At 39.1% G+C, this 21,879-nt stretch overlaps 1 protein-coding gene across 1 annotated transcript; it reads right to left on the bottom strand.

The window, feature by feature from the left end:
• Positions 1-1,565: 1,565 nt before the first annotated feature.
• On the bottom strand, positions 1,566-21,213 carry ADIPOR2 (adiponectin receptor 2; the record flags this gene model as incomplete). The annotated part of the gene is made up of 7 exons (XM_084254791.1): positions 1,566-1,694; positions 2,618-2,811; positions 4,883-5,070; positions 5,325-5,511; positions 8,044-8,215; positions 13,021-13,140; positions 21,043-21,213. 7 exons carry the CDS (start codon positions 21,211-21,213, stop codon positions 1,566-1,568), a joined length of 1,161 nt encoding a protein of 386 aa, XP_084110917.1.
• Positions 21,214-21,879: the final 666 nt, after the last annotated feature.

Here is a 21,879-nt window from a genome sequence, read left to right as displayed (position 1 = left end):
CCTTCCCCACACTATCCCTAATGCCAGAACAGGGTACCCCTAGGACAGGACCGATCTTTTTTTTTTTTTACTACTAGTAGTTCTTCAAAGATAATGCTTCAAGAATCCTACCAGACTCCCTAGCAATAACAGTCTTCTTTGAAAACTTCCCACCAAGCTATCCCTACAAAATGGGGTTCAGATAATGGTGATAATTCCACGGTGGGTAACAGACCCTACTTTACAAAAGTTCTGCTGGTTTTCTTGTTCAAGGAGAGTTGAGTGTCTGTCACACCTAGGATTGCCATGATAGTGTGCCAGAGCTGAAACTCATCTTTCCTAACCCAAAGACGTGCTCTCACACCTATGAGTGAGTTCAGGAGGCGCCTGGACAAGTCAGAATCTCTTCTACAGCTGGCTCCAAGCCAGGCACTATGATACCAATGAAATGTCAATTTTTATTCCCAGGAGGAGGACGGGTAGTTGGGCAGTGATTTTAACAGAAGGAAATTCCCAGGGTGTGGCAGCACTCCACACCGAGAATGTGGAAAACTGTCACACCCCTCCAGTTAGATAAGAATCACCACAAAACTGAACAGGATGCCAGAAAGTAAGCAGATCAGCCCCTGTGCTAATATTTCCAGAACTCCTCCACTGTCTCCACCCCGCCCCAACCCCCACCCCACCAGCACGACTGATTTCCCGAGTAGGTAGCTCTACTCCTCAGAAAGGGTCACTAGCCCTATAAACAAGTCACTTGCTCAAGCGACACCTTAACCAGAGCCTCTATCTAAAACATCCCGTTAGCCACTCACATGCTGCTTCCACTGAGAAACACATACCGCTTCCCTCCACCTCAAGACTCCCAAAGGTTCTCAGGCATAGAGTGGTCACGTGACCCAAAGTATGCCAGCCTTCAGAAGGCACCTTGGTGCACCGAGGCATTAGGTATTCTGGGGCTATCACCCAACCCTCCTACAGTCACTTTGTGCAAAATTGAAACAGTGTGTGGTACTTGCATGTTTCATTCTATACAAAAATTCTCCCTCCCGCCCCGATCCCTATGTTTTAAACATTTATATAAATTCTTATTTAAACAGTAAGTTAGAAATCTTATTTACATTAATTTCTGTGTTCTCCCAAAAGAACATCTAAAACCACACTCCCACCCCTTAACAGGATATAAATGTTCACCTAAATTGGTTTGTACGACTGCTTTAAGGAGAGAGAAAGGAAGAAGGGCGAACCACAGCTGAACTGCGCCCCGCCTCCCACACCCAACTGTGGCACGGACCAGAAGCCAGTCTGCTGGGGGCTCGCGGCCCCGTCAGCAGAACCCGAGAGTAAGTCAGGGTCTGGGCCATTCCTCCTTTTCTCCAAATTGATGCACTCCATCCTTTGAGGTATGATTTATTTTCGTGTTTCTCTTCTCAGTGGTGTACCGCGTGGAGTTCCGGGGACACCACAAAGCCCACGAGGCCGGCGAAGTCTGGGTGCTCCTCTGGTACTGGCATCACGGCCAGTAAGGGAGGCCTGTGGCGTGCAGGGTCTCGCTCAGGGTCACAGTCCCTGTGTAGTGGCAGGTATCACAGCGCGTCCTCTTCACTGCAGCCCCCGCCAATCATGAAGCGGAACTCCTGGAGATTCGAGACACCGTGGAAGTGAACGAAAGCGCCGGCAACCACAAAGATGTGAAACAGCTGATGCGAGTGAAACTGGAGCACAAAAGGGAGAGGAGAGGAGAAAGCCATACATTATTAAGTCTCTGAAGAGTCCCAGGGGTCACTTCTGCGGAGCAGAGGGCAGGGAATGGGCGCGACAGAGCTCAAACTTGAGACGTCCACCATCTCAGAACATCAGGCCTATCGCATTCCACTGAACGGAGAACCTGGTGTCCCCGAAGAATCAAGGTGCTGTGGCGAGCGCTCGGCACGCTGAGCAGGCAGCCAGCTTGTGGATGAGGGGCAAACGTGGTACAAAGACCCTCTTGCCAATGGACCACAAAGCCCCAGAGAATCCCTGATGCTGAAGAAGGGGCTGTGGTTAGACAGGGCGGTGTGCTCCTCGCTGCGGATGCGCAGCTTGGTCACAGCCCCATGAATGGTGCTGCTGCACAATGTAAAGGGGTGCAGGGCAGGAAAATCTAAAGGACTGACTAGGCCAAAACACATGGTGGTGGCTAGTTTCCTTCCGCTCTCACGTGCTAACCTGAAGCTTCAAATAGTGCCTAAGTTAGCGATGTGTTCATCCCACAGAGAGCTAAGCTGAACTCGGAGGAGACCAGTGATAAAATGTCCCATCTACTATCTGTTGGTCTCCTTACCCCTTTCTTTCCTCTCTTAATCACTATGTAGTTATTTCAACCTCCTCCTCCAACTAAACACACATAAACACACTTAGTCTCTCACTGGAAACCACTGAATTTAGGACTCTGGTTACACTCACTGGGGTCAGCATAGTCAATGAAGTAGCCTGTGTAAAGTGCTCTCTGAGCACGGTGCTGAGCACCAAGTAGTGCTCAATAAATGTTAGTACCATGGGACTAGATAGAGGTCTCCTGATTGAGTCTACAGCTTTTTCAATTATTTCTGTCAATAACCCACTGACCGACGTGTGTATACACACTGACCACACTCACCCAGATGTCACACTTGCCAGGAAAGAAGCGCTCGGGGATGCGGGCAGCATAAAGGGCAGCTCCCGTGATATAGAGGCTGGCCATCAGCATCAACCAACCAATCTGGCCGATGGTGGCAGCCTTCAGGAATCCCTCCGAGATGACATAGTGCAAGGTAGGGATGATTCCACTCAGGCCTAGGCCCAAAAACACTCCTAGGATCACAAGAAGGCACCATTACAACACAGTACCAGTAATTCTACACACTGAAACGTCACAGGATACAACATCAGCTTCTTGTTTGAAAGGGAAACTGCTGCACAAGACAGTACTGCTATGTTCTCAAAGATAAATTTACTTACAAATGGTAAGAGTGGCTTAGGTTAACAAGTCAGTCACCAAAGGGTTTGAATTACGTTGAGAAGTGTTTTAGGAAAAGACAGCACTAGGACTTTGTTTGAACCTCCCTAAATAGTGTCCCTTCCTACGACAGATTACACTACAGAACAATTTTACATCCACTTGAAGCAACAGATTCCTGGGACGGGGGTCAAGTAGAAGGGTAAGGAGAGGCAGTGAGTAAGAGGAAAAAAAGAGATGGATCTGAAGTCTTTCAGGCCAAAAACTCCCCATCAGATGCAGAAGTCTATCAGTATCATTCCACCATAGCCCCTGCTGCCTCCAAAATCATCTCTAGTAGTGTTTTCAAACTTCTGTAAGATCAACTGAGGAGTCTGGATCAGCATTTTTTTACTGAGCAAGAATAAAAAAAAATCAGACTATTTCACATGTGGAGTGTTAAGTTCTAATTTGTGTAACTTTGTAAGTTTATACACATGTGAATTTGTGTTTAAGGCTTTGACAGAAAATGTCCTGATCAACGTTTGAAGGTCACTCATCTAAAACCACTTTGAAATCTCTGTCTCAACCAAGCAACACAGGGAGAACTCCTCACAGCAGCAGTGGCTGCTCTTCTATTGTGACACACAGAGCTAAGAATGACCCGTGCAACCCAAACTGTCACTTGGAAAGCTTTCTCAACAGATAAACACCTATCTAGTACTCCCGCAGGGCATTACCACACAAGCCGCTGGTACACAATGATACAAGCATGCTTGGATGCATATTCAGCAATTAAATGATCATCTACGAAAAAACAAGAAAATTACAATGCTGATCTCACAGAAAGAACCACGCAGGCCTAAATAAAAACTAGTTCCTACTTCTACTCCTCACAATTATGACCTTGTTCTTCCTCTACATGCTAAGCAAAGGCTGCTAATGGTTTTGTCTATCTTCCCCTTAGGTCAAAAGCTCAGGAACTTGGGTCTTCTGACGTGTACAAATAGCAGAATGTATCACTCCGTTCAGCAAAGACATTGTTCTCGCATGTGTTCAAGCAGCTCAACAGCACAGTTAAGTACTGCTCAAAGTCAGCCCTGGCCACTGCTCCTGTGCACTTAGATACACTTAAAAAGGCAAAGAGGGCAGTTAGAACAGTGCTTATTAACATGAAGTTAATTCTAATTTCTAACCTTCAAGGTAACTGCAGATGAGCCGCATCTTGAATTTTTAACTCTATGTGGTTTTTCAAAAAAAGGATCAAGAAGAAAAATACTTTTAATACTTCTTGCTCATTCTTAGTCAACACTGGGTTTGATAATGGGGAAAGAAAATTGAAGGCACAGCCCCAGCGACAAGGAGCCCCCAGTGCAGGGAAGACAAAAGCGTATCTCATTAACTCTGTACTCCTAAGAGGAAGATTCAACCAAAGCAGCCAGGAGCTTTGGCTTTCTATATTATCTCCACCTAAACAGGCACTATCCTGAATATAAAAAGCCTCTTTATACATAAAGCCTGCCATAGAACACGATCATTATGGAAGAAAATCTTATTTAACTAAGCAGATAACATAATTTAAAATAAAAACATACAGTAAACCAAAAGACAACAACAATACCCCAATGACTACAAAAAAACATACACCGCAAGATGAGCAAATAAGAGGAATGACTATTTTACAAAGGTGAAGAGCGCTGGCCACAGACCGCATGTGGCCAAACTCTAAAGGAAACGATATGGCCCAATAGAAACCAGCTCACAGAGCTCACCACTGCCCTCTAATGCTACACTAATAATGAACACAAGTCCAGTAAAGTCCTTGAAGAACAGGTACCTATTCATCTTTACATCACAGTACCACAGCAAAGCACCGCGAATGGTAGGCCTTTAGTAAATGACAGGTAAATAAATGATGTCCAATGTAAAACCTCCATGTGCTCTTACCTGCTCTTACTCCTCGATATTGAGGGGTGGCAAACATGTCCCACTGGGAGACTATAATGGCCGCGATGCCCAGCACACAGATGACAATCAAGTAGATGAAGCAAGGTTGTGGATTACAGTAGAAAGAATAATAAAGCCAAGGGACAAAACTTCCCATAATCAGAAGAGCAATACCAGAGTAATCCAGTCTAGGATAAGGAAAAAAAATCCATTTTATTTCAAAAATTACTGCCCACAATAAGTTCCAATGAATCCCCCATGACATGAGTTGGCTAAAATTTATAGCTCAAATGCAAATTAGGGTGCTGCTTTAATTTATAAAAGAAAAAGTTCCCAGCAGATGGTATCCAGAATTCTGCCAATTCTGCTGGATGTTTTTCCCCAACCCACTAGCTCTATTGATCAAACCATTAATCTAAGTATGAACTTTACATATACTTACTTAGAGAAGATCCGGGAGACCCCTTCTGAATGGCAGTAGACTGTGTGGAAGAGCCATGAAAAAGAAAGGCAGAGAATGGCCCCCAAGAAGAATAATCCAAAGACTACTTTCTCTTGCAGAGGGGCCACAAAGGAGATGTTTGGGCGAAACATATAAAAGATCCCCAGGCACAAGAAGAATACACAACCTAGGAAAAGAGTACAAGGGGAAGAAAAAAGGTTATCTGTTTGAAGAGACAGTATTTTATGTTGATTATGTTTTCAATCCTTCACAATCACAATTATATCTGAATTGAAAGATCCATAAGAAAAAGTCTCCAAGCAGCTGAATCTTAACTAAAATTTTGGTCCACTTTAAACACTTTTGGCATCACAAACGCCTCAGCTTCATAAATATATTATGTTCATGGGGCCTCCCTAGTGGCACAAGGAGTTAAGTCTCAGCACTATGAAGCTATCACCAGCCATTGCAGCATGAGTTCGATCCCTGGTCAGGGAGCAGCCCACATGGCACAGCAGACCTCTCCTGTCTCTCCAGCTGCTCCCCACTCTGCCTTTGGTGTATCCTCTCACCTTCCTATTTATGTTCTTGCATGCATATATAAATCTTAAAAACTAAAAAAATTAAAAACTAAAAAATTAAAATTAAAAATCTTAAAAACTAAAAAATGTTTATGAACATTTATGTAAAAGGATAATCCAAAGAAACCAATCCCCTACTTCTTAAAAGACTAATTAGTCCACTTCTACCTTTAGATCTAGCATGAAACTGCATTTATAAAATTTGTGGCACACATATCATACCTATCCCAGTTTTATTCCAGTATCTTCAAACCCTACCAGGAAATACAGTTTTCCTGTACCAACAGCTAGCAAGGAGTCTTATGCTTCCCTGGTCTCACCATTTGGCCCAATAGATTCAAGAGTTAAAGACAATAAAATGTCTATTCAGACTATTTCATAATCATAATATTTTTAATTGTTCTCCACAGCAAGATACCATGTTCTCAGTGCATAGGGAAGGACCACTTAACACAAGGGCAGGCACAGAATTAAGAAGTCAAACATTTGTTTGATCCACTTAGTAAAACATTTACCCTTGAGTTAGAAATCAGCAAAGAACTTGATTTGATTCTCTAGTGTGACAGAGAATCACACTACACAGTAGAAATAAAATGTGGAATAAGAAATATAAATCAAATGGGGTAAATCCAGAAAATATTATACATGCAGCCATTACCACTAATTCCACAACATTTTCATCACCTCAAAAAGAAACCCTACATCTGTCACAGTCATCTCCCATTCCCCACTCCCCTGCAGCCCTAGACAACCAATAACCCCTTTCTGTCTCTATGGATTTGCTCATTCAGGGCACTTCATGTATACAGATCATACAATATGTGGATGTGGCCTTTTGTGTTCAGCTTCTCTATCATGTTTTCAAGGCTCACCCATGTATCAATACTTCATCCCTTTTTACAGCCAAATAACAGTCCTTTGATGGCTATATTTTATTTATCAATTGACAGAAATTTGGGTTGTTTCCACATTTTAGCTATTATGAATAATGTTACTAAAAACATGCATGTATACAATTTTGTATGAACATGTTTTCTATTCTCTTGAGCATGTTGCTAAGGTTGCTGGTAACTAACTTTCTGAGTAACTGTGTTTCCCATATGAGCTATACCATTTTACATTTCTACCAGCAATGGAATAAGAATTCCAATTTTTCTACATCCTCTTTAAGACTTACCACTTTGCATTTTCTTGATTATTGCCATCCTAGTGAGAGAGAAGTGATGTCTCATTGAATTTCTCAAGGTATTTGATTTGTACTTTTCAAAATGATTAATGATGTTAAGTATCTTTTCACATGTTCAGTGGTCAACTGTAAATCCTTTCAGATTTACAATTATTTAATCTATTTTTTAAATCAGGTTGTCTTTTTATTGCTGAGTTCTAAGAGTCCTAATCACCTGCAAATATTTCCTTCCTCTCTACTAGTTACCTCTTCATATTCTTGGTAATGTTCTTTCACATGCAACGTTTTTAATTTTGAAGAAGCCTAACTATCCTTTTTTTCTTTTGGTTGCTTATAATTTAAGGCGTAAATTCTAAGAAATTGTCACCCAATCCAAGGTCACAAAGATTTACATTTATTTTTTCTCCTAATGGTTTTAGAGTTTTAGCTCTTATTTAATATTTGATCCATTCTGAATTAATTTTTGTATATGGTGGGAAGTAAGGGCTCAACTTCATACTTTTACATGTAGTTACTCAGTTTTCCTCAAAGTCATTTGTTGAAAAGACTACCCCTTCTCCCTTCATACTCTTTCTTTAACATGGGAAAAAATTATGACTGAAAAAACAATATTACAGGCTACATTCTCTTCAGGACAAAATGAAATTTAATTGTGGATAATATAAGTCATGGCTTTGAATAATCAGCTTACAACTATTAAAATACTGCACCACATTTTGTACAGCACTTTTCCTTGGCCAGACACTGCCTAAAAATCTAGCAGAAAAAAATGTCACTTAGCTATGATAAAATCACAGGCAAACTAGAATAAACAGAAAGAAAGTCAGTGAGAAATTGCATTAGAAACACAGAAAATAAAATGGCAAACCCCACCACATTTTTTTAAGTTCTATCCTTACCCTTACCCTTGAATACATGAAAAAGATTTCATTACACCATGGATCTTACATACCTAAGAGATGTGTCCAGATGTTGCCTGTCTCTGTGTGTATTCTGAAAATGCTCTTAAAACAGGCCCGGAAAGAAGGCATAGGGGGCCGGTGTCCATGCAGAAGAAAGTCGTTATCCTTGAGCCAGTCTGGTAGGACATCATGAGGGATTACTCGCCATCGACCTTCCCAAACCTGGAAGAATTATCATCAAATGTCTTTGTGGTTTCAATTGTCAATTTAGTAACACTGTCAATTTATTAACACTGCAAACACTCTCCAAACAATTGTTATGCCACACTGTCTTAAAATGAGAAATATGACTTATTTTTAGAAAAACAATTTCATTCAAAATGTATAATGTCCTATATTCTGATTTTAAAAAATGGAATGCTGAAAGGTATTTTTTTAATGAGGGAATTTTTTTTCAGAAAAAGGAAAGTAAATGAACTTATGCCCTAAAAGGTAGGGGGAAGGCTCCAAAATCCTACTCAAACAGATGCCCTTCTTTCATCCTCCACAAAAGACTGTACCTAGTCTGGAAAATCCCATGTTAAATACAACCATTTTCATACTTAACATTCCTATTGGTGGAAAAGGACTATACAGAAAAGCACTTTTGTGCCTTTTGATAAAATCTATCATAGTCTCTTCTCTTTCTACCACAATTACGATAAAGTAGGAAAGAAAGAGCTTAGGAGTCAGAAAATCTTGAATCTCTGCAACTAACTAGTTGCACCAGCTTTAACCACAAAATCTCCAAGCCTCAGTTTCCTCATCTATAAAATGAGGATCACAGTGCTTTGATACGCAAGAAGTTATGAGGATCAAGCGAAATGACACAAAGCACTTCATAAAAGTGCAAACCCTAGCATCCACCACAAGAAATGTAATCCTAGTACTTGTCTGAGAGTCAGTGACTAATCTGCCCTCCTCAGGCTGAACAGATGGTAAAGAAACTCAGCCTTAACTGCCCTTCAGGTCCCTTCAACCCCCTTTTCTCCCTCGTCCTCACAGTCCCTCACCCCTCAGATCCTAAAGGAAAGGGATCAGGAGCTTGATATCCTTTCCTTAAAATGTTAATCAATCTCTATACACTTCTCTTTTAATATTCTCAGTTCAGGGAGCTCACACCATAAAAATCACATAATCCTAAATCAACTTGCTTCTGTGCTAGCCACAGAAGGATGTGAGAAAAAATGCCAGACAGAGGGCCTACCTACATGCTTCAGCTTTAAACAATGACAGGGTTCATGTGACAAGAACCTCGGCTACTGCACAAAGCTGGCTGTGAGACCGCTCGCTGCTTAATGCCAATAATGTGCCCATTCCTTAACTCCACAACATTTTCCTGTTCTCTATACTCCTTCATTTTCCTTAATGACATTTATAGAAGAAGTGATCCTCTGTGCAACTCCAAAGGAAATGAGAACTAACAATTTAAGAACACAAGTGGCCCTCTCAACACTCTTAATAAACTCACCCCTTCTCTGCTCTCCCCACCGCCCCTTAACCATCCAATTCAAAATCTGAAGCCTGTAGTTACTGCTGCTGCCCTGGCCATTCCATGCTTATTCCTAACAAACAATAAATAAAATAATGACAAAAGACTAGTTTAGACTTTTAATGTCTACTGTTAAAAGTAACTGTCTGAGATCTTTTTTTTTTTAAATGGTTTCTTTTTTTTTTTTTTTTAAAGATTGATTTATTTATTTATACAAGCATTGGGTACAATCAGAAGCACGGGAAGGTGAGAGAATTCACTGGAGCCAGAGCAGGGAACAGAACAGGCAGACTGATGAAGTACACTGCTGAGGGGAGCAGTGGGCGGCAGGAGAGGTCTGTGTGCCATGTGGGATGCTCGCCGGCATCCAGGGATCGAACCGGTGCTGCAGAGGCTGCAGGTGGCTTTGCAACCCAGCGCTCAACTGCTGCACCACCAGGGGAGGCCCTGTCTGAGATCTTTCATAGGACTTTTTCTGAGGGGGAGAGAACGACACCAATATAACCAATATACTAAATTTCTTTCTATCCAATTTGAACTTGGGAAAAGAGAGTTGTTGAAATTAACCTTTTTGAGATTATGAAACACTACTACTCTGTTTTACTTTGGGAGAATTTATTTTCTCAGTGGGAAAGAAAGAAACCAATGCTTACATCCTCCACACAGTTCACAGTGTACAAGCAGCTATGCTGTGACCCGATGAAAAGCACTACTGTGCCATACCTGGCCGAAATAGGCAAAGAAGTCCTTTTTGGATTCAGAAGAATATACTGAGTTTCTTACTGGCTGTATGTACATAGAAAGCTCAGAGTAATTCTTCCCCACTGTTTCTAAACAAACATTGTAGTTGTCTAAAAAGTGAGCCAAGGAACTTTACTTCCAAAATTATACCGCAATTAGTGTCATATGCAACAACACTACACCCTCCTTCTCAACTTGGAGTCAAGCCCAATGCCAACACAAACAGGTATCCTCCTTTACCTACTGGGATAAAAAGAACAGAATCAGAGTTCAGCCAAAGACATATTTATTTATAAGTTTGACAAAGATACTGTCTAACTCAAACATCTTGGTAATGGTCAACTCTATCTGAATTTGACCACAAAACATAATTTAAAAAACAAAACTAGCAACAGTACACTCCCTATCCCCGTATGGGCCTGTCTGTGCTGGTAAAACAGCAACAACTGAAGACTGGGGAAAAAGGCAAGACCAAGATCAAACCTAAACACTCTATGGTAAGCAATAAATGATTTACTTTCCCTATTCCCTTAAGAAAAGTTTTCCAAAAGGGAAAGTGCATCAGCAAGGCCACAGCACACTTGCATCTGTTTACTTGCTTCCAAGTCAAGAAAGAGAATCCTATGTCATCTGACATGGCTAATTTTCAAGGACAGACATGGCCGGCTGGACAGGCAGGCTAGGGCAGCCCTGCGCACACATGCAGGTAACCTCTTCATTCCTCTCACACAAACTGCTAGGGGACTCTATGGAAATGGTAGTGATTTTGTACCCCACTCATTTTTCTTCATTAAATCACAGTAGCAAACAAACACCTGATTTATTCTCCCATTACCTGTTAAATTCAAAGTGTATTTGTTTTATTCTTTACTATTAGCTCAGAAAAGGAGAACAAAAAGGCAGTTCAAGTCAGCTACATACAGGACCCCACTGACATAATAAATATTAAAAATCCCTAAAGACCCAGACACTAAGTATTCCACTTTAAGACATTTAACAACAAACTTGCTTTTTGAAAAACCAAATATATCTTTTGTGTCCCCTTTTGCTAATGCTCTGACACTTGATCACTACAATGGCTCTATTGTTTTGCTTATTTTTTTCTTCACCAATTTTCAAACACTAATTAAAATTTCCTAGGCTCTACATAGACCTATAAAGGTTTACACCATCACCCATCCACACATCTCTTTATCTTAGAAGGGATATCTAAGTTCAAAGTATAATGTTTTCTTCTTAATCTCTCATCCAAAGTATAGTGTTCAAAATCAACTGCTCCCAATTATTTCCATATCATTGTCAATGTAGAAAAACCTAAATTTAGTTTTCAAGGTCTATGACCATAAAAAGTCTTGGTTTGATAAAACCTATGAAAAAGCTGTGTCACAAAAATTTCTCTCTAAATGATCAAGAGATCTCTAGAGGGCCTCCCTGGTGGCACAAGGGGTTAATTCTCAGCACTATGAAGCTATCCTTAGTCACTGCAGCAGTTCAATTCCTGGCCAGGGAGCTAATCCACATGGTGCAGCAGACCTCTCCTGTCTCGCCCGCTGCTCCCCTCAGCAGTGTGTTTCAGTCAGTCTGCCTGTTCTGCTCCCCACTCTGTCTCTGGTGAATCCTCTCACCCTGCCTCCACCATACCTCTGGCCTACAACCCAGCTCTTGTATGCATAAATAAACCTTTTTTTAAAAAAGAGATCTCTAGAAATGCTTAACACATTTTTATACACATACAAAGACAGCCTGTTTATGCTGACTCTAGATCATAAATGCCAGCGCTACTGCTGATCGATCAGATTAATCAGGTGATTATTAATTTACCAGTACTTCTATATTCTTCTGATTCTAGTAGCCATTTCAGAAAAAAATACAATTCCCAGAATAGGTCCTAATGAATTAGATAATGAGTTGGAAGAAAAACCTTAGAGACAGAAAAATATGCCAGATAGACTGAACAATACTGTATCAGGTATGAAAACTGAGAGATTTCTATCTATATAGAGTTGTTTTATCTACATAGAGAAGTTTGATTACCACAGAATTCCCAAAAAGAGTAGCATGTTTGACACCACAGTAAAATAACAGAACAGATTTAAGAGACTTGGAGCTGGCACTTAGTATCTCCAGGCATCAACCTCCAATTTTGTTTGACCCTGTCCTGTCTAAACAATCAACAAGACATCTATCCTATTAACCTGTATCCGGAAAGACTTGCTTCCCATTGGATGTTGTAGGTGCTGCTGTTGTTTTAACTTTACCATGGCTGTTCTAAGTAAACGAATGTGCCTGTACAGGGTTTTAAAGTCTTTTTTTTTTTTTTTTAAAGATTTTATTATTTATTTATACAAGCACTGGGTACAGTCAGAAGCGCGGGAAGGTGAGAGAATTCACCAGAGCCAGAGCAGGGAGCAGAGCAGGCAGAAGGACCGAAGTACACTGCCGAGGGGAGCAGCGGGCGGCAGGAGAGGTCTGCGCACCATGTGGGACCCTCCGACCGGTGGCCGGGGAGCAGCCGGGGATCGAACCGGCGCTGCAGAGGCTGCGGGCAGCTTCGCAACCCAGCGCTCAACCGCTGCACCACCGGGGAGGCCCGAGTTTTAAAGTCTTAAGACTGCTCCTGTCATCATCATCTGCCACAGATCACCGCAGAGCAACGCAGAGGCTACGGGTCTACCACACTCACTAGAGGTTTCTATTTGGGAAGGCAAAAAAAAAAAAAACGTACTAGGGAAAAGAAAAGAAATTGTCATCTTACCTTACAGACAAACTCTTCCATTCGTTCCATAGCATGGTGGGCTTGTAAGAGAGGGGACATGCCCATAAACCCCTCATCTTCCTGAGAGGCTTCATCATTGCATTCGTGTTCCTCAGGGCTCTGCAAGTCAATCACAGAAATCATCAGGGGAAGAGACCAGGGACCAAATGAAACAATCAACTTTCCTCGCAAAATACAATGAAAATTTCTTAAGAAACAATATAAGGAAATAAAGTCAGTTTATTAAAGAACTATGAATATCAAGAATGAACAAAAGTTACTCAATTTTTAAAGTACAGCATACTTATGTTTGAGTAGCAAATTCCTGAAGAGACTTGAATTTTTTTTGTTTTAAAGAACTATATTTAAGCCAGAAAGAAAAAGAAAAATACCGGATGGTCTCACTCATAGCAGGAATTTAGAAAACCTAAATAAGGGACCTGGAAAAAGACTAATTATAATAAAGTAAAAATCAAAATCAACAAGCAACTATAAACCAGAGACACACACTGTGTGTGTGTGGGTGGGGGGGGGGAGGAGCAGGGAGGGAATAGGATCAAAGCAAGGGGGGTTGGGAATTTTACGGGGATGATAATCAAGATGAAAATGCATACGTTGTACAAAAATGATGTAAAAAATACATGAATTAAAATTTTTTTAATAAAAATATATAATTAATGACACTTTTAAAAAAAATAAAGAACTATATTTGCAGACCACATAAATATTACATATACAAAGTTAAGAAATTACTGAGGTGAAAATCTTGTAAAATTCCACCCAGTCTACATAAAATAATCATCATATGACATGGTAAGAGCTCTAGTGACTGCAAAAAAAGGGGAAAGGAGAGAGAAATCTAACATGTAGTAAATTCTTAAGATATGCCAAGCACACGGGGCCACAGTAGCCATCTAAATTAAACCTGACAACCATGTTACAGAAATGGAAAACATCCAAAACCCATTATCTTTTTCCATATTTTTTTTAAAGATTTATTTATTTATGCATACAAGAGCTGGGGTACAGGCCAGAGATGCTGAAGGTGGGGTGAGAAGACTCACCAGAGACAGAGTGGGGAACAGAACAGGCAGAATGACTGAAATACACTGCTGAGGGGAGCAGCGGGTGAGACAGGAGAGGTCTGCTGCACCATGTGGGTTTCTTCCTGGCCAGCCAGGGATCAAACTCATGCTGCAGAGGCTGTGGATTGCTTCACAGTGCGGTGCTTAACCCTTGCGCCACCATGGAGGCCCTCTTTTTCTATATTCTTGAGGAAATCCTCTTATCCCTACACTCCCCCCGCACTTCTGGCCTACACCCCAGCTCTTGTATGCATAAATAAATCAAGCTTTTAAAAAAATAATAATAGTTAACAGTCCAAGAAAGAGTTCAGTACTAAAATGACAGACTTGTAAAAAGTATACTGAGGTCAAGGGTAGTTGAGACAATATGGGTAAGTTCAGGGTGTGTTTACCAGGATTTACTGCAATTACATCAGCTGAGTACTGTTACAAAGGAAGGACAGCGTAACAGAAGTTCTTTATTGTGCAGCTAACTGCATGTTAGACTCTGTAATAAGTGCTATTACAAATTAAATAGTCAAATCTTCGCAATAACCTTCACAGATAAATATTACCATATCCATATTATCCCTGAAAATCCACATCAAGCATGGTAAATGAAGAAATGGAAGCTAAGGAAAATTACACTGCTCTAAGTAGTGCCTTGATTCCCAGCCTGATGACATTATCTTACATATAGGTATTGACTGCTTTTTAAATACATGCAGGTGCCACAGTAATTTACAAAACACAAATTCACTAAAATGAACTAAATTCAGAGTCGCTTCCATCATGTATTTTTTCAAGCTAATATTAAAAATACGACTGTCACATACATGGTTTGTTAAATGTTTCTGACATTAAAAGAAGGAAAGGGGTCATTGCCTAATCCAGCAACTCCACTCCTAGATATACAGTTAACAGAAATGCAACTATTGATATATAACTACATATTTATCAGAAGACAAATACTAAAATATTCAAAGCCACACTATTTATAATAGTCCAAAATTAGAAACAACCCAGACAGCCTTCAAAAATAGAATTATGTGGTACAGTCATCCAAAAATAACTATAGTGCAAGGAAAATGAACAATCTATAACTACACTAAGTAAATACAAATTAATCTCACAAACATGATCCTAGGTGAAAGCAGCCAGATACATGATATAAGGTAGAAAACCAGGTGGCGCTCATCTATGCCTTTAGAAGCCAGGGTAATCGTTAACACTGGGAGAGTGCCTCTACGAGGGGGCACAAAGGGGGTTTCCGGAAGTGTGGGTTATATAGGTGTGTACAGTTTATAAAATTGTACCAAGCTATCCTCTGAGCACATATGCAGTTTATGTATGCACATCATGCTTCAATGAGGACTTTATTGTTTTTTCTTTTAAGGATCCTCCTACTCACAAAGATGGGAAAATAATGATATAGAAGAAAATTAGGGAATCAAATCCAGATCTCTCTGCCCTCAAATCCTGTCCTTTCTCCCCTTTTACCAAACTGCTTCCCTCAAGAGTATCTAACTGCCACACAGAAATGGCTTTGCTAAATAAAACCAAACATGACAAAAGTAATAAAAAGTCATTAAATAGGACTGCTGAGGAAAAGATACCTAATTAGCCTGATCAATGAAAAAACTAATTATAACCTTCATTCAACTTTTATATACTAACAAAAAAAAAGTTAACGCTGACTGCGAGGGGACTGCAGAAATTTGGAAGTTCAGATAACATAGACATCACTTAGTCCATCAATTCCATTTCAAAATGAGGAATATGAGGCCCAAAGAAATTAAGAATATTGGCTAGGGTCACACAGTTGATTGGAAGTAGGGCCTCCAGTAAGCTACAAGTTTATGCATTCATTTCCCAAAGATTTATTGAGCAAATACAATATTGCAAATATAATTAATTATTTTAGGTGCTAGGGAGAAATAAGTTCAGGTGAGTGGAGACAATTTTTTAAAAATATGATGATAAAGCTTGATAAGAACAATAAAGAAATATAAAAACAGGGATGTGATTAACTCTGGATAGGACAGTCTTTCTACTGTGCAATGTGTTTTCTTTCCACACAAATGTATACTTCCTGTGGTGTGTTGCATCCAACACCTACTAAGCACAGCAGGCCCTCAAATATGATGTTTCATTCAACATTGTTTCACTGTAATATTGATGAGAAAAACAATCCCAGTAGATAATGACCTGAGGAACTGCTTTCCCGATTTTGCCTGTAATCAAAGTTTTCAAGAGTCTATTAACCACAATGAATCAGGACTTACTGTGCTAGTAATGCCAGTATTCCATAAAACCACTTTAGAAATGAATGCAATGATAAATGCAAAAGAGTTTAGAAAATAGCTTTGCACATTGTAAGAGCTCAATAAATAAGAACTATTACTAGTCTTGCGAAAAATAAGAATGCACATACCTATCATAGATTAAATATGCTAAAGTCTCCCTGCACATCAAAATAGCATATCCCAATGTTCTCTTCCCATACATCTCTTTATGGAAACACTTAAGACAATTTAGATGTAGAACTATAAACTGGTAGCTGATAAATTCATTCAACAAGCATGTTATGTGCCAACCATGAATCAATCAGAAACTGGCTGGAATCTGAGAATGTGATGAACAAAAGGCAAAATTCATTCTACCATAGAATATAGAGTCTACAAGCAAAAATAATTATTCAACATCTAGTCATACAAATACACAATTTTAAGTTGTGTTATGAACAGTGATGTAAAGTACAAGGTATAATTAAAGCTAACAATGGGGAGACTGAATATGAAGTGGGGGTACAGAATTTTGAGAAGTTTCTTAAATATATTAATTTGATATAGAACTTGAATACTGAAAGATAAGCAGCAGTTAGCCAGAGGTATGGATTTAAGAACACTCCAGGCGGAAGAAACAGCACATCCATTTAAGGATGTGAAATAAGGCCAGTATTGAGGCTCACTGAAAAAGGAAAAGAATGTCCTGAAATGAAGTCAGAAAGATAGACAGGCAGTGAAATCAAGCAGGGTCCTATAGGTTGTGGAAAGGACTGGGTACTTTACCCTAAGTGTAACAGGAAACATAACTTTATAAAATGGGAATGGCACAACAAACACTGCATTTTTAAGAGCTCTCTTTAATAACTGTGTGAAGAATATATCGGACAGGAAGCCAATATTTCAAATAGAATATATTGCTAAGAAGCCAATATTTCAAATAGAAAATGACAGTCGCTCAGATTAAAGTAGTTAAAGAGGGAAAAAGTAGTCCGAGAAAGTGATGCAAAATCAGAAGTGTCATTTGCACCATGACTCTTAGGTTTATTTACTTTGAAAATGAACAGAAGGTCTATCAAAGGGTTAAACGGTATCTGAGAAGCAAAATTATTCTAGCTAACAGAAAATGAGGTGTGCAACAATTCTGACCCCCCAAAAAAGTACAAACAGCTGAATCTAACCTCTGGACTCAACATAAATGCTCAGAGGCACAGTTTGGAACTCAAAAACATGCAGTAAACAGTGCCAATCCTCACAAAGGCAGCTCTGTTCAACAGAAAGAGCAGTCAGAAGACTCGGCACATGCTCTCATTGAGCCATGTGACCTTGGGCAAATTACTCTAAGCTCTCTAAATCTTGCTTTGCCCACTTTCAAAAAGAGGTATCTTACTCTTATTTAGAGTAGTTTTTGAGAGTGAAATAATGTCTGTGAAAGTGATGCAAACTTGAAGGCATTACATTTGCTAATAGTTCAGAAACTTAATCTTCAAAACTGGAAATTAAAAGAAATGACTCCTTTCTCCAAAAACAAAAACAAAATCAGCATATGGAATACTTAAGTCTCTTAAAGATACTAAAACTTTCTTTTAACTTCAGTCTCAAAACTGCAAAGTTTTCTATAACTCTATGTCCCTTCTTTTCTTGCTCCCATGATTATTCTACATTACCCCTGAAATCAGCAGCAAGGGACAGTTCAGAACATAGATTAAATACAGAACAAAAGTTGCAATATTCAATGGAGGGGAAGGCCCAAGGGAGGACCAAAGCAGAAGAAAAGTTTTTGCTACTTATGTGATCCAGTAAGTTTTCTATTAAAACCACCTCCCAAGAAGGTAGTACATACAAATATGCTGGTCTCTTCATAAACTACCTTTCCTTTTTCAGCAAAGGACTTCCACTCCAAAGAAAAACAATACACAAGGGACAGGTTTTCATCTCTTCCTATAATTACACACAATTCCTCATTAGTAAACTGAAGAAGGGTAAAAAGATGATTCTGGAGAGGCTTTTCAGCTCTAACACTCCACAGTCTATGGACCAAGTCCTCTCACTCCTTAATTCCTCATAGAAAATCTATTAAAACAGACGGAAAAAAACAAGGAACAGTTCATTTGTGCAGGCTGCTGGCTTCAGGGTTAGCATGAAGATCAAATACAGATTTTTTTTTTTTCAGAGCAATATAGTGAGTTCATTCACAGGATGAAATACATCCACTCACTTGATTATTTGTTAGTGAAACAAAAAACACAAATTGTCACATTTAGAAGACACCACTCTATGTAGTGAAAATAGTAACAAAAATACACAGTATATAACAAGAAAGATACTGAGAATGTGACATAGAAGGGACCTGGATAGGCAAATTCTGAACTCCAAAACCATGTTTTACTATCTCATAGTTAAAATGTGATAATAATATAAAGAGGACATCATTGCCATTTTTATCTCCAATTGGCTACCCTGAAATTTCTTCAAGCTTTTAAATTCTTCAGGCTTGATAAAAACACATCAGTTTTAAATGTAGTTAAGAATTGGTACATTAAAATCACATAGTGATATAGTTGTTGGTGCCTACTCAGTATCTTTTCCAAGATGACTAATAAGAATCTCAAATCTCACATTCTAAAACAGAGCTCTTTTGATTTCCCTCTTCATTCATGCCCCCCTGCTTAAAAACATGCTCTGCTCTGACCAATCTCAGTTAAAATATCCAGGATTCATCCTTGATTCTTTTCCTCACTAGCCATCTCCAATCCATCACTAATCCTGCAGGTCTGAGAAAATATACCCAGAATCCATCTACTTCTCTTCATTTCTGGAGCTAATACCACCCTGTTTCAAGCCAACACCATCTCTCACCTAGAATATTCTAACAGGCTCTTGGCCTTCTGTTCTATCTTCTCAGAATCTATTCTCCACATTCAGTTATCTTTTAAAAATCATCAATCTCTTCCCCCTGTTTAAACACATCAAAGGCTACTCACTTTTCAATCACTTTTATTTAAGTAAAATCTAAACTCCTTCTATATACACCTACACGATCTGCTCCCTGCCTGGCCCAACGACCTCATCTTACCCTCTTATTTCTTTGCTCTAACTGTATTGGTTTTCTTTCAATCCCTTTTTTAAAATAAAGGTGGAGAAAAGGAGAAAAAGAAAAACTTATACCTATCTTTGGACCTCTCTACTAGTTTGTTTCCTCTATCTAGACCACTCTAGAATTTTGCATGGCTGATTTTTTTCCTCTATCTAGACCACTCCGGAATTTTGCATGGCTGATTTCTTATGGTTCAGATCTCACTTCAATCATGCTCTCTAATTTAGAGAGGCTTTCTTTCACCACTATGTCTAAAGAATCCTGGGGCACAGGCAGGGAAGAGAGGATGAAGAGACAGAGATTCTTTTAGGGCCGTAAAACTACTCTGTATATAATACCAGTAATGATGGCTATGTGTCATCATACATTTATCCAAAGCCAAAGAATGTACAACCTCAAGAAGGAACTATAATATAAACTATGGACTTGGAGTGATTACAATATGTAAGTTAAACAATTTTAAAAATGTACCATTCAGGTAAGGATGTTGATAATGGGGGAGGCTATGCATGTGTGGTGGGAGGGGGATGTAGGAAATCTCTACTTAGCCTCGACTTTGCTGTGAATTTACAAAAAAAAGAAAAAAGAAATACCTTTGGACACTTTTTATGCTCACAGTATTTATCATTACCTGAAATTATTTTATTCATTTGTGTTTAAGAGGGCTATATAGCTTGTTTCTTCTCTACTTCTACACTTGTACCATGCTGACTAGAAACACGGCTGCCTTATTCACCACCATATTTCTAGCACTTAGAAAGGCACCTGGGCAAACAATGCCACTGTATTCCTCTATGCATGTTACAAATAAGACAACTTAAAATGGGTCATTTGCATGAATTATGATTTGATGGATTATCTCGGAGATTTATAAAGTGGTATTTCTGGATCTGAAAAAAAAAAAAAAAAACACTGCCACAATACTTCTATTACTAAAATGTGCAACAGTTCTAGACATACTAACTCCAAGATTCCAAAGCACATAGTAAAATAATCTGCAACAATGGTTTTCTGATACTTTTCCTCTCTAGGTATAGGTGTTCGAATAATTTAAAAGATGCCCTTTTCTCTGGTAAGCGAAAGGAAAGATTAAAATCTCCCTTCTGTTCTCAGAATCCTACTGATTTCCAAGATATACACTGGTGATAACCCACACATATCTCCATATCTGGAGAAGTATGTCCCAGCATACAATTAGAATTTCTCCAGAAATATGATACTATCACAACTAAAGCATGGATAAAATACAAGGTTACATGGTAACTACAAAACCCCATTTCTTTTCTTAAACAAGATAAAGCAGATATAACTATGAAATCCATTAATACCTAGCTAATTTAAGAATTAAAAACTTCAAATTATCCTGAACAAAAAATTTACAAATTAACCCAACTGTTAATTTCACAAATCATGAGTTTTGTTGCAAGATTTTTCTAAGGGGCTTCAAAGTTTATGCACCAAAGTTTATGCACCTTTCAAAACCCCATCCTCTCTCCCCATACATTTCTTTTTTTTTAATATCCTTCCTCCCCGGGTCACATTCCCCTAATTTTTGTTTTACCATCCTCTCACTTACTTTTTTATGATGAGAAGAAAGAACAGATGCCTCTAAAACAGGCTCCAGATCTCCTTGGTAGCTGTCATTATCATCTCTCCTTGTACCATCAAGTTGGTGCCTTTTTCTGAGCCTTATATCTGGCTCTGGAGTCCTGCTGCACCCCAATCGGTTTTCTGCTGTCTCGTTCATGGGACACCCAAACCTTTCTTACAAAGAGGTCTTTCTTTCTGTCCCTTCTTCTTGGGAGGGTGACTTTCAGGATAGTGAGTTGACCCTAAGGATGGAAAGTTTAGAAATAACATTTTAAATAAATGCAAAAATATAATTCATAGATGTATGTGGAATAATTACTGGAAAATATTCAAAACTGTGCTCTCAAACAGTATATAGGGAAGAGCCTAGGATCTGGAATGAGAATACTTAATTTTCACTTTGTTCTGCTTGTATTTTTTTAATAGACCATATTTTTTTCAGTTAAAAATACACATAATTACAGACAGAACATCTATGAATTTTATGTATTGCAGCTGTGTTTTACAGACCCAATCTTAAACATCACAATGACCCCCATCTACTTCAGATGAGGAAACCAAATTTCATTCCTATGAAATAAAGACAAAGGTTCTGATTTGTATAGCATATATTTCTGGTGATATATGCTATATCACTCTGCATTCAAATTGCTTAATGCCTGACATTTCAGTATTGTTGAGTTTTTTGAACTCTTAACTACCTTGACACGGAAGGCAAGAAAACTCAGGACTCGTGCATACTCCTTTTATATCTTTGTAAATTCCCAGAAAGTGCTGTGCACATAAATGTTTAATGAGTATTTGATAAATGATACTTAAATGT

Source organism: Talpa europaea, assembly GCF_964194135.1.
Source record: "Talpa europaea genome assembly, chromosome: 15".
Lineage (NCBI taxonomy): Eukaryota > Metazoa > Chordata > Mammalia > Eulipotyphla > Talpidae > Talpa > Talpa europaea.
Note: the sequence above shows the minus strand (reverse complement) of the source record. Positions and strands in the feature narration are given on the sequence as shown.